General features: G+C 40.9%; 1 protein-coding gene across 1 annotated transcript in view; it reads right to left on the bottom strand.

Annotated features, from left to right (window-relative positions):
• STT3B (STT3 oligosaccharyltransferase complex catalytic subunit B) overlaps positions 1–12,574 on the bottom strand; it is a 99,810-nt gene extending 87,236 nt beyond the window's left edge. The window contains exon 1 of the mRNA XM_068981627.1: positions 12,273–12,574. Within this exon, the coding sequence (XP_068837728.1) occupies positions 12,273–12,574 (302 nt within the window). The remainder of the gene's footprint in view (positions 1–12,272) is intronic.
• Positions 12,575–12,779: the final 205 nt, after the last annotated feature.

Here is a 12,779-nt window from a genome sequence, read left to right as displayed (position 1 = left end):
GACCCACTGGCAACCATCTCCCATCCTCAGGTGAGCCAGGGGCTTCCCAACTTCACTCATTAACACATAAATGACACATTCAAAGCTCTCAACATTTAGGAAACTGCAAGGGGATTTAAGGTTTCCAAGGTGGCACAGTGAAGAATCCGGTTGCCAATGTAGGAGACACAGGAGACAAGGTTCAATCCCTGGGTCGGGAAGATCCCTTGCAGGAGGAAATGGCAACCCACTTCAGTATTCTTGCCTGGAAAATTCCACGGGCAGAGGAGTATGGCAGGCTATAGCCCATGGGGTCACAAAGAATCAGACATGACTGGGTACACACAGAAGAGGATTTAGACCAAATATGACTTATTATCACTTTATCCCAACTACACGTGATTTTCCTGACAGCACAGTCAAAGCCAAACTTTATCAAAGTATTACACAATAAGCACTTCTTGTTCCATCACTGTCATGACCAAAACATAAAATGTGGTTATCATCATTGATCATTCACTACGCTCCCAATATAATGTAGATATTCTAGGAAGATGATGTTCTTAAGGATCTTCCTTTGTCTTTGTATAGTAATAACAATAATTTATAAAAAATTATAAATCTTCTCCAAAATGGCTCTGGCCTATTTGGTTAAATGAACAGTCATAAACAAAATTTAACTGAAGTCTGCTTTATAGTGGGATTAAGAAAACTTGTACCTAAATTTCTCACATAAAACAGATAAACTATATTGGATTGTTATTTCTGAAAGAAGTATGCTGGGCATTTCCTAATAATTAATACATTCTCTTTAGAAAAACAGCCCTACTTCCCTGAAGAATTCACACGAGAAACACTGAAGGTGTTAAAATACCTTAAATCATTAAGTCGGACCATTATACAAATAGAGCCTAATTCAAAGTTTCTCTCTGGCATGCATTACATGGGATTTGGAGAAAAAAGGATAATAAATACATCTTCCTTATGAATACTGGTTAGCTCAATTTGAAGTCTGAAGAAAGAACGTCCGAGATTAATATTCTTCAACTGTTAATGATAACTATATAGTCTTTTTTGTTTACAAAAGAAACCAACTGTTATCCATTCAAGTAGCATGGGTTCCATACTGCTGCTGCAGCTAAGTCGCTTCAGTCGTGTCTGACTCTGTGTGATCCCATAGATGGCAGCCCACCAGGCTCCCCCGTCCCTGGGATTCTCCAGGCAAGAACACTGGAGTGGGTTGCCATTTCCTTCTCCAATGCATGAAAGTGAAGAGTGAAAGTGAAGTCGCTCAGTCGTGCCCGACTCTTAGCAACCCCATGGACTGCAGCCTACCAGGCTCCTCCATCCATGGGATCTTCCAGGCAAGAGTACTGGAGTGGGGTGCCATTGCCTTCTCCGGGGTTCCATACTAATGCACAGCAGAAAAATACCACTAAATTTGATCAAAATCATTCTAACCAATAAACAGAAATGCATTAGAAGCATTCATATGTGTGTTTCACTTAAGAACTGCTAATTAGAAGCTCATAATCTGGAATAACGTCTCCAATAGTATCTTTAAATCACTTCCGAATACATGACAAATTCTCACACCCCAATAAATACTAAGTTCCTACATAAAAATCAATGACCTCTACTTTACCTTTCTCTGAAAAAATTTTTTTATCCCCTCTAGAAGCTTTTGAAAGGATTCTACCATCACCCCTCTCACATTTTTCCTGAAGACCAAGATAACTACTAAATCAATAAAGAAAAAAAGATATTGAAACTGGCTGGGACCTGGGACCATTTCCTACCGCACTTGTACATGGACAAACATCTCCCTGAGCAACAGAATACAAAGAAACTGTAAGGGACTAAAAATAACTCTGTGCATGTGCAGGTTGGGGCAAATTATACAAAAAGGCCAAGAAACTGCTACTTCTGAGGTGCCAGGACCAAAAGCAAGTTGCACATTATCCCTGCACACAGCATCAACGGGGTAGAAAGACTACCTGACCCGACCCTCCAATCCTACCATCATCCCTAAGGGACCACCAGCTCACCTCTCTGCAAGGTGCAAGCAAGGGACCCCGTTACTTATTTCTGTTCCCTCCTGCTGCAGGAGTCCTTTTATCAATATATATTGATTAAAGAAGCCTCTTATCAATTTCTATTGACTGAAGAACCCAGAGTGAAAGTCGATCAGTCGTGTCCGACTCTTTGTGGCCCCATGGACTATACAGTCCATGGAATTCTCCAGGCCAGAATACTGGAGTGGGTAGCCTTTCCCTTCTCCAGGCGATCTTCCCAACCCAGGGATTGAACGTGGGTCTCCCCCGTTGCAGATTCTTTACCAGCTGAGCCAGAAGGGAAGCCCGAAGAACCCAGGTGGGTAACAATATGGGAAAAGAATAAAAGTGGTGCCCATGGAAGGCTGGAAGAAAGCAACAAGAAAGCAACACTCAGAGAAAAGAAAGCTATTCAAGAGCCATAATATCTCTACGAAATCACAACCAACCTGGAGTCAACAATCCTCTACAAAAATATTAATGCATTAAACAGTTCAGTCTTAGGGTTTTCCTAAATTCCTATAGTTCAGATTCCCTTTCAACATTCTCTTTCAAGAATTACAGCAACTTTTTCTTATGTAAATTTTAGTGTATATACTTTAAAAAGAACAACACTTGGCAAAAGCTACAGTTTAAAAAGCCAATAATCTTGCATTTATCTGATTATCATTTGTCTCCTGAAAGTGATGTCTCGTCCCCAACCTCTTGTAGTCTTACTGTCTGAAAAGATTAAATCTCTCCATACCTTTAAAAAACTTGTCTTACAGATACTTCTGATGCAAAAGAGCAGGCAACCTCCCCAGGTGGTTGAAAAGTATGGTGAATCAAATTATTGTCAAACCTTATTTCTGACATACTCTCAACACTCTTCAAGCACTGAAGATTAATCTTACAGTGATGAACAACAAAAAAAGCAAGACACAAAAGCCACAAGTTCATTTTTCTAGAGTTCTAAGATAGGCAAAACTTTATTATTTAGGAATGCACTCAGAATTATACCACCTAGGAGAAAAAGCAGAATGTAATTACTATCACGTGTGTCGTGGGGAGGGGGATGGATTGAGAAAGCACACAATAAGAATTCTGCTACTGCTAAGTCATGTCAGTCGTGTCAGACTCTGTGCGACCCCACAGAAGCCAGCCCACCAGGCTCCCGTCCCTGGGATTCTCCAGGCAAGAATAGTGGAGTGGGTTGCCATTTTCTTCTCCAGTGCATGAAAGTGAAAAGTGAAAGTGAAGTCGTTCAGTCGTGTGTCCAACTCTTCGCGACCCCATGGACTGTAGCCCACCAGGCTCCTCCGTCCATGGGATTTCCCTGGCAAGAGTACTGGAGTGGGTTCCCATTGCCTTCTCCACAAGAATTCTGAGGTGGCAGCAATTTTTTTTCCTAAAAAAATATTTATTTGACTGCACTGGGCCTTAGCTGCAGCACATGGGATCTAGTTTCCTGACCAGGGATCAAACCCGTGCCCCTTGCATTACAAGCTCTGAGTCTTAGGAGTGGACCACCCAGGGGACATCCGCTGATGGCAATTCTTTTGATGATGGAGGTGATGGTCACGTTGGTGTTTATTTTATAATCAGTCATTACACTGCACATTAGGTTTATATACTTTTCAGAATGTGTTTCACTGTAAGGGAAAAATTTTTAACAGACTGAAGCTGAATATCTTCTCACTGACAGCATATGATTCTTTTATCTAAATATTTAAGACATTTTCAGAATATCTCAAAAACTAAAAGAATGCCACCTTCCAGTAATTCTATACTCCATTATTTTTTCTATGAATTACACAGGTAAGACGGTCCGATAACTAGTTTAATAATAAAAACTACTTAAACAGGTTGCATTCTACTTAACAGGAGTTACTGGTGTTTTAAGAATAAGCATGAATTGCTAAAAGAGTAGATCTATAAAGTTCTCATCACAGTAAAAAAGTGGGGAGGGTAACTATATAAGGTGATTGATAGATGTTAGGTAGAGTTCCCCTGGTGATTATTTCAAAATGTATACAAATATTAAATCATATGTTGTATATCTGAAACTAATGTTATATGTCCATTTTACTTCATTAAAAGAATTAAAAAGGCATGATAGTCACAAGTAAGTTTCCAGGTTTTGGCCAGCAGCACATTTAAGGTATGCATATACTGGCATTTTAGAAATTAATTATGAATTACTAATTTTAATTTTTAAAATAGTATGAAAAAGTATATGCTGTAATATTATCTATCCATCTACCTAAAAAAACAGAACCTAATAATTTAAATTTAAAAACCAAATTCAGTCCAAGTCATCTGTAGGTTGCAGAGACTGCGAGATATCACTAAAGAAAAGAAAATCCACAGTATGAAGAAAAATCTTTAACTACTTGAGAATAGCTAATAAACCTGCAAGGCATGAAAAAGAAATTAAAAGGAAATTCCAAAAGAAACCTTACCAACTTGGTTATCAGCAAATCACTAGTACTTTACTAACAGAAACATAGAATTTCTTTATGTTTTTCTGTGGTAATATTTCCCTTGAGATAAGAATAAAGAAAAAAAAATCAAAAATAGAAGCTTGAAAAGTTGAACTATGGAAACTAGTAACTTATAGAAATTACAGATAACTGATGGAGTTTTGAAAATCACTAGTTCTAAAGAGTCAAACTTCACATAAAAGCCATTTCCATAGCTAAACTTGAACTACGAACATCTCCCAGACAGATTTAAGTGAAGGTAGACACTTTCATGCATTGGAGAAGGAAATGGCAACCCACTCCAGTGTTCTGGTCTGGAGAATCCCAGGGACGGGGCAGCCTGGTGGGCTGCTATCTACGGGGTCGCACAGAGTCGGACATGACTGAAGCGACGCAGCAGCAGCAGCAGCAGCAGACACTAACTTCCCCTCATCTTTTGAAGTAATAATCTCCAAACAACTTCTCAAAAAACTTCTAATGCAAACACAGATGCAAAGAAAATACAAAATAATTTGGCCAACCCACAACTATACTACCTTAGAAAGAGTACTCCAGTCCTCTGGCAGTCAGGAAACAAGCTGATTCTTTGTCCTGAAAACAAGACAAGCTGACCAACATTAACTCTCTAAAAAGTCCTTTAGACTATAGAATTCCAAGAGCAAAGAATCAGACACTACTTAGCCACTGAACAGTAACAACCATAATTTCCTTAACTGGAATGGCTTAATACTTCCAACTTCATTTCTCTCAACTTTTTATAGACAAATCTAAATGAAAACATTGAGTTGAATTCAATCATTTTCCCCTCTCATCCAGCTATTCCCTTAAAAGCCCCTCTCTGAAAATTGCCTAGTCATTATTCGGGTATAACAACTTTAAGCCACCATCGACTCTTCTCTCTTCCCTACATCAAAACAAAAAAGTAATTAGCCATCATCCAACTAGTGAGTGTGTAGTTAGTCAGAACAGGAACTGTGTGTGCCCAGGCATTTTGATAGGCCATCGTGTTAAGACTTAAATCAGGGCGGCTGATTAAAAAACATAAATTAAATGGAGGACGCTGTCATTTAATCCTGCCTTGGAGGCAAAAGATGTAATAAAAAGGACAGATTTTGGAGAACAGGCAGACCTGTATTATTCAGTTTTTGAGAGTAATACTGCACTGAAATATTTTTTATCTACTGAAATAAAAGATGTTACCTTATCTCTTCAATTCTAAGATCTAAAATCAAGTTATAAGACCATGTAAAAACTAAGCATTTACCACTTTTTAGAACATACATTCAAGTTACCCTGCAGTATTAAGTTCCAAAGAAAGAAAAGTCACAGATGACATGTATACCAGTCACAATTTCCTAGAAATTTGCTTTTCTAAAAATAGTACAAACTTGAACAACATAAAGATATTTACCAACTTAAATACAGGTTATATTCCAAAATATTTGTTTAAATGTCTTTCATTTAAAACTATGAAAGTCCTTTTCCAAAAAAATAAGGCTCCAAACAGTAGTTCAGTTTCCTGGCAAGTCTACAAATGCCAGTTAACCTACATTTACCTAAGATATGAGAGCCTTGAGTAGTTGCTGTTTCTTCCAGCCCTGCTGCTGCTCCCACTGCTGAGTTACATCAGTTGTGTCCGACTCTGTGTGACCCCACAGATAAGCCCACCAGGCTCCTCTGTCCCTGGGATTCTCCAGGCAAGAATACTGGAGTGGGTTGCCATTTCCTTCTCCACTTCCAGCCTGACTCTCCCCTAACAGATTTTTCTTTTAATCTTATAGTACTGCCTGGTAGCTCAGCTGATGAAAAATCCACCCTCTATACAGGAGACCCTGGTTCAATCGCTGGGTCTCCCTGGGTCAGGAAGATCCCCTGGAGAAGGAATAGGCTACCTACTCCAGTATCCTTGGGCTTCCCTGGTGGCTCAGACTGTAAAGAATCCACCTGCAATGCTGGAGGACCTGGGTTTGATCCCTAGGTCGCGAAGATCCCCTGGAGGAAGGCATGGCAGTCCACGCCAGTATCCCTGACTGAAGAATCCCCATAGACAGAGGAGCCTGGTAGGGTCCATGGGGTCGCAAAGAGTTGGGACACAACTGAGCGACTAAGCACACACTTTCTATCAATTTCTAAATTCCTGGAAATTATCTTTTTATGTAAGAAAATAAAGTAAGGTCATAGAAACCCTCTCAGAAAAAGAGCAATAGGTTTAAAAACAAAAAAGCCACCAGAATCAAGATTAAGCAAATAAAGGAGTAAAAATGGAATAGCAGGTTAACTATTTATATATTTTTCCCTTTCAGAATTATTAATTTTGCCCATGTGTTACAACTGTGGGTCCTACATTGTTTGAAAATGTTTTCCTTTCTTCCCATTTATTGCAGGGACTGAGAGAAGCCACTTTTGGAATCATACATAATACTCAATTACACATTCCATGTGGATAAAACATGGCAAAAAAAGCACGAATAAGACTCATCAGAAGACTCCTTAGTGGTCCAGTGGTTAAGAAGCCACCAATCAATGGCAGGGGACAGGGGTTCAATCTCTGGTTCAGGAAGATTCCATGGGCCAAGGAGCAACTAAGCCCATGTACAACTATGGAGCCCTTGCGCCCTAGAGGCTGTGGTCTGCAAGTCACCACAATGAGAAGCCCAACTAGACAAAGTCTGTGCACAGCAATGGAGCACAGCCAAAACACTAAAAAAAGAAAGAAAGAAAGAAAGAAACTCATAATAAGCACAGGCTCACCAATAAAAGGCTTCTAATATTTCAAACGAGTTTAGCGGTTCCACAAAAACTAAATCTAATAAAACCTTCAGAATTTCTCCTGAGACACAGGATTCAACTTTGGAGAAGGGAATGGCAACCCGCTCCAGTACTCTTGCCTGGAAAATGGACGGAGAAGCCTGGTAGGCTACAGTCCATTGTGTCACAAAGAGTCGGACACAACTGAGTGACTTCACTTTCTTTTCACTTTTAAGTCGTTTAACAGACTTGGGCTAAAAGCACTGACTTAAAATGTACTCAGGTGAGTTACTAACCAAAACCCAGAATGACTGAATCTGATTCTAACCTGCAGTTCAATTTGAAGATGATATATAAACTGTATTTGTGCTCATTATATTCAAGTATTATAGAAAATAAATGCTACCTAGAGATAAGAGCTCCTCTTTATCACAGAGTTGAGGAACAAAGATAACATTCTTCACATTACAGTGTACTATTAGTATCCTACAAGCAGGATTTAAAAGCAGTAATGGACAGATAGAAAGACATGATAAAGCAAATTAAGTAAATACTAACTGGTGAAGGAAATGGCAATCCACTCCAGTATTCTTGCCTGGAAAATCCCACAGAGAGGAGCCTGGCGGGCTACAGTCCATGGGGTCACAAGAGAGTCGGACACGACTTAGCAACTAAACAACAAAGTGCAGTATGAGTGCTCACTGTAAAAATCTTTCAACTTTTCTGTATGCTTGAAAATTTTCATAATATGACAATCAAGCAATATACCGAGCTGCTGAACTGTACAGTGCTTTATAATACAGGTACTGTATAAAGCACTTTATAATGCAGTACTGTCTTTCCCTAACAGCATTAAGTTTTCAAAGTAAACAAAATGATGGGAAAAAATGTTTCAGTCACTTGAGAATATCCATCATTCCATTATTTCTGAGAGCATGTAGGCACTGATTCATAATAAGATACTACGATGAAGACAACTTTTAACACTTTCTCATACCACACAAAGCACCCAAAACTTACTGAAAGCATAAAAATCAGAGAAGACAAAGCATGGACAGGCTAGTAAGTCTGCCCATATTCATAACTGGGTCAGAACCTAGATGCAATTCCTTAATCAAAGTTCCTCAGACCAACATTGTGCAAACTGCTTATGGCAGTAAGGGGTGTGCAGTCTTATTCAAGTTGGCCCTCAATACACAAATAAAGACAGAAAAAAAGTTCCAGAGTGGTTGTTGACAGAGCCTAACTTCCCCAGCACCTATGAGACGCCTCAGGAAACCTGTGATTATGACCTACAGGAGCCACCACACTCAGCCAGTGGGAGCAGGTCCAATCCCCTCATTCAACCCAGGAGCTCCACACACTTCCTGCGCCTCCTCCCTAAGTGTTCTTAGAAGTGGAAAGTGGAAAGATCTCCAGGGCTCAAGGCTTGAGAAGTTTTAAATTACAATGAAATCAGTGACAGTATACCTGTTCTGAAGGGCCTCTGGATTGCTGTTGCTAATGATTCTGTAAAGAGACTTAAGATTTTGTGACATTCCGGCTCTAAAATTGGTTTTGTTACCCATTTTGTCATGTTCAGAACTGAGGTCAACGGCCTCTTTTGTCATTTGTCAAGTGAAGAAAAACATGGAGACTTCAAAGTACAGGAAGTAGTCCCCAACTTACAAACAGCTTACGCTACGTTCCAAAGGTTTATCACTCCTCTGAAAACATGTTTGTACTAATTAACCTATTTATACCAAAGTTTTTATGAAAAATTGCCTCCCAAGTTTCAACTCCATAAACTGCAGCTTTCTGCCCTGCTACCCTTTTATAGTTAACTGCAGTTAACTCAAGGCTGAGAGAATTCTCCTTCCAGGGCTCCAGGGAGAACCCTTCTCCAACCTTGCAGGCAGGGGAGAAGAGCAACTCCTCTTTTATAGGGAGCTTTTCCACTGCATTTGTGGGAAAAGCTACCACAATTAACAAGATAATAGTTATGGGAAAAGCACTTGGTTAATATAAAAGTATTAACAGCTACAACAAAAATAAGTAGAAACTACATTCTGTGCCAGATAAAAAGATAAAATTAGGTGCTGTTAAACAAGTTGGTCAACCAAATGTTTGCCAAGTACAAACAACAAATTCTCAAACTGTGTCCTCATGTATGATCAACTCAACTGATAAGGGGGAAAATTACTAAAGTGAAGTGGGGAACAGATCATTACCCAAAATGCAGTGAAGTTCTAAAAAAGTGCAGTGTACTTTAAAATTCAATAAATATTAATGAACATCACATACCACACCTTCTAACAACTGGTAAGCTTTATAAAATAACTTAAATGACAAACTTTTTAAAAAACAAGTATAACTTTGTGACAATGAGTCACCTTTGGCAGCTAACTAGAGTCTTACACAATATAAGTACTACTATTAAAATTTATAGAAATAACTTACAATCAAACAGAGGAAGTAAACTTTTCACTAAAAAGACCTCAGAAGTGAAGCCAGTGTACAGAAACATGAAGAAAAAAAAAAAAAAAAGGATCAGGGAAGGTCAGAGAAAAACTGGTTTGTGGGTTCAGAACCTGAGAGGAACATTCAAATATTATTAAAGGTTCATGTCACTACTACATGTTAAAACAGTAATCTGAGAGACTCCCAAGACAGTATAATATCTGAGTGTTTGTAGAATCAAAGTGCTGGTAATATTAGTAGCTTTGAAGAAAAACTACTTTTAAAATTTAAATTTTTCAGTAAGAATGGGTTTTAAAAATAAGATACCCGAATTCTTTGAAAGACATGACAGGAAAAACATAAATGAGCAAAAAAGGAAATTTTTTTTTTTGACTGAAAATTCTAAGTCATCTGAATTCTATTTAAGGTTTACACTGGCAAATGTCCATTCACAATAAAAGGTAGGGAAAATTCCTTCATTATAAAAAGCTATTTACTACTAGTCAGAATTATCTAACATTATGAACATAAATGTTTAACCAAGAATATAACAAAACATAAATATTAAAACTATCAGTAAGCTGAACAGCTACATCAAATAGATCTTTAAGACTTCTGAGGTTTATATACCTTTAGAGTATATGAATCAAAGTCAAACGTTATATATTCCACTCAAGGATGCTTCTAAAATGTGTCTTATACATAGAAAAAGGGGCACAAAACACATTTTCGTGTGAGCAAAAAAGGATTTTGTTCTCCAAAAACCCTTGGAGTATATTTTCAAAACTAGAGAAGAAATCAACTTTTAATTTTTTGCCATACTAAAAAAAAACTTATCTGTGAAGCAATCCAGTAAGACTTTTCATGACTATAATATTCAATTTTAGTAGAAACTCTTTGGCTGGCTAGATGCACAGGTCTAACCTTCCTTCAAAATAAGGAAAAATACCAATGCAGCTGTTAATTTCTCTGCAATCTTTAATTTAAGCCTCAATGTTACTATTAAAAATTGTGCTTTTAAAAATTATACTCTCCAGAAACAGAATTCACAAATTTTGTTACCCGAAACGTTTGGTCAACCATGCACTTCTGCTCTTGTAATCTGAAAAAACAGAACTTTCTCTTTTCACATTGTTCAGCAACACATTAGCAGTTTTCATTTTCTGGTTCCAATTTCATTTTTATCTCACTTGCTTATGTGTTTAAAAGCTAGGACTAAGAATACTCTGGTTCATAAGGCTTCACAGGAATTTATTTTCTTCTGTGATTCCAAGTAACACAAAAGTTATTTTTAAAAAGAAAAAAAAAACACACCTCTAAAATGCTTTTGAAAACGTTTCATGGAAGCATGTCACAGCTGTTAATTGTCTATGTAAATTGAATTCTCCAGGAGTGGACCCCTCTGGTGTTCAACAGACGATGCACTACCAATTTTTCTATCTGTGACAGAACTTCAATTGGTGTTTTAACATCACTCCCCCAAATATTTATTAGTCATATATTTAGTAACTCTCAAGAAGATTTTCTCTCTCTTTAATCCCAGCGATAAATACCAGTTTAGTCGGGTCTGATTATAAGGAAGTAAGATTAACTCAACGGTGATGGGTCACGATGAATTAAGTTAGTTAAAAGGCATAGATTCAGACTAAAATAAAACCCACAAGAAACTTAACCTAGGCTGGGCAAGTTGCAAAAAATATTAAAGCACTCTTCCTATCACAGACCAATTAATTAAATTAGATAAATTAGCCAGTGCTCTTAATGGGGTAATTTCCTAAAACCTTAGGTCAGTCCCTGATGCCATGTGCAAATTCAGTATTAAAATCCAAGGCTCCCCTCCACTATGCTACTGTTCGTTCTCTAATCCACAAACCTTCCTACAGAGACCAGTAAAGGAACTAATGTAACGCTTTCGGATATTGTGCATAACATAGAGGGTGACAGTTTGGTCAAGTCATGAGCCAAGGTAATTGTGGACCGGTGAGGTGCGGAATGCACTTAAGGGCCGTGAAAAAAAAGCCATTCTTGACAATATCTCACGTTAAATAAATTAGCGTCCCTAGCTTTCAGATCACTTTCAGGGATATTATTTCCTTTGCTCCAACACCTCGCTCGTTCGCTTTTTCCCTTCCCGTCTGAGAGCCCAGAGAGACAACGTAAAAGCGTGCAACTGCGAGTCTGAGCAGACGAGGCTCCGGCACATCGAGACTCACCTCCAACTGCAACGGGGCACCCCCCCCCCGGGCGATCCCACCCCAGCCAGACGAGAAGGCGCCCGAGAAGCTGAGAGCCCCGGGCAGTGGGGAGGCGGGGAGTCTGCCGTCCGGCAGCCCGCGAGGCGGGTAGGGCTCCGGGGGCCGAGCCGGCCGCGAAGAGCCACGTTCGCCCTCCCGGGAGTCGGCAGGCTCGCCCGGCCCCGGGTCAAGGTCCCGGTCGGGCCCCGACGCCCCGCCTCGAGCCGCGCGGAGAAACTTCGCCGCGGACGGGGGCGCGCCCGAGCTCCCCGGACCCACGGCCGGTCCGGGCAGAGCGGGCGGTGGGGGTGGGGGGGGGGGGTAACGGCGGCGGGGGAGGGGCGGCGGGCACTCACCACGGGTCGAACTCGTGGATGATGCTTTCGAAGCGGATGACCGCGAAGAGGCGCGAGCTGAAGCCGGCGAGCCAGGCCAGAAAGAGGATGGTGAAGGAAAGCAGAGACTGCCAGCCGGCCGGCTGCGACAGCCCCCCGGACAGCCCCGCGGGGGCCGGCTTAGGCGCCGCGCCGCCCGCCGCCTTGTGCGCACACTGGGCTCCGGGCCCGTGCCGGCTGTTCCCCAGGGCCATGAGGCCGCTCCACGGGGACGAGTTGAGGGACGACTTGTGCTTGCTCTCCGGGGCCGAGGGCTCCGCCATGTTGTGCCCCGGCGGCGGGTCTCGCTCCGCGCCGCCGCCGCCGCCGCCTGGTGCGAGGGGTGCTGGGCGGGGACCCAGAGGAGGAGGAGGAGGAGGAGGAAGAATGAGGAGAGGGAGGAGGGAAGAGCGCGGCGCGCGCCCGCCCTCAGCGCCGCGAGGCCAGAAAACTGGGGGTGGAGGCGGCGGCGGGGAGTCTCCGCCTCAG

This window comes from Capricornis sumatraensis, chromosome 10, assembly GCF_032405125.1.
Source record: "Capricornis sumatraensis isolate serow.1 chromosome 10, serow.2, whole genome shotgun sequence".
Classification (NCBI taxonomy): Eukaryota; Metazoa; Chordata; class Mammalia; order Artiodactyla; family Bovidae; genus Capricornis; species Capricornis sumatraensis.
Note: the sequence above shows the minus strand (reverse complement) of the source record. Positions and strands in the feature narration are given on the sequence as shown.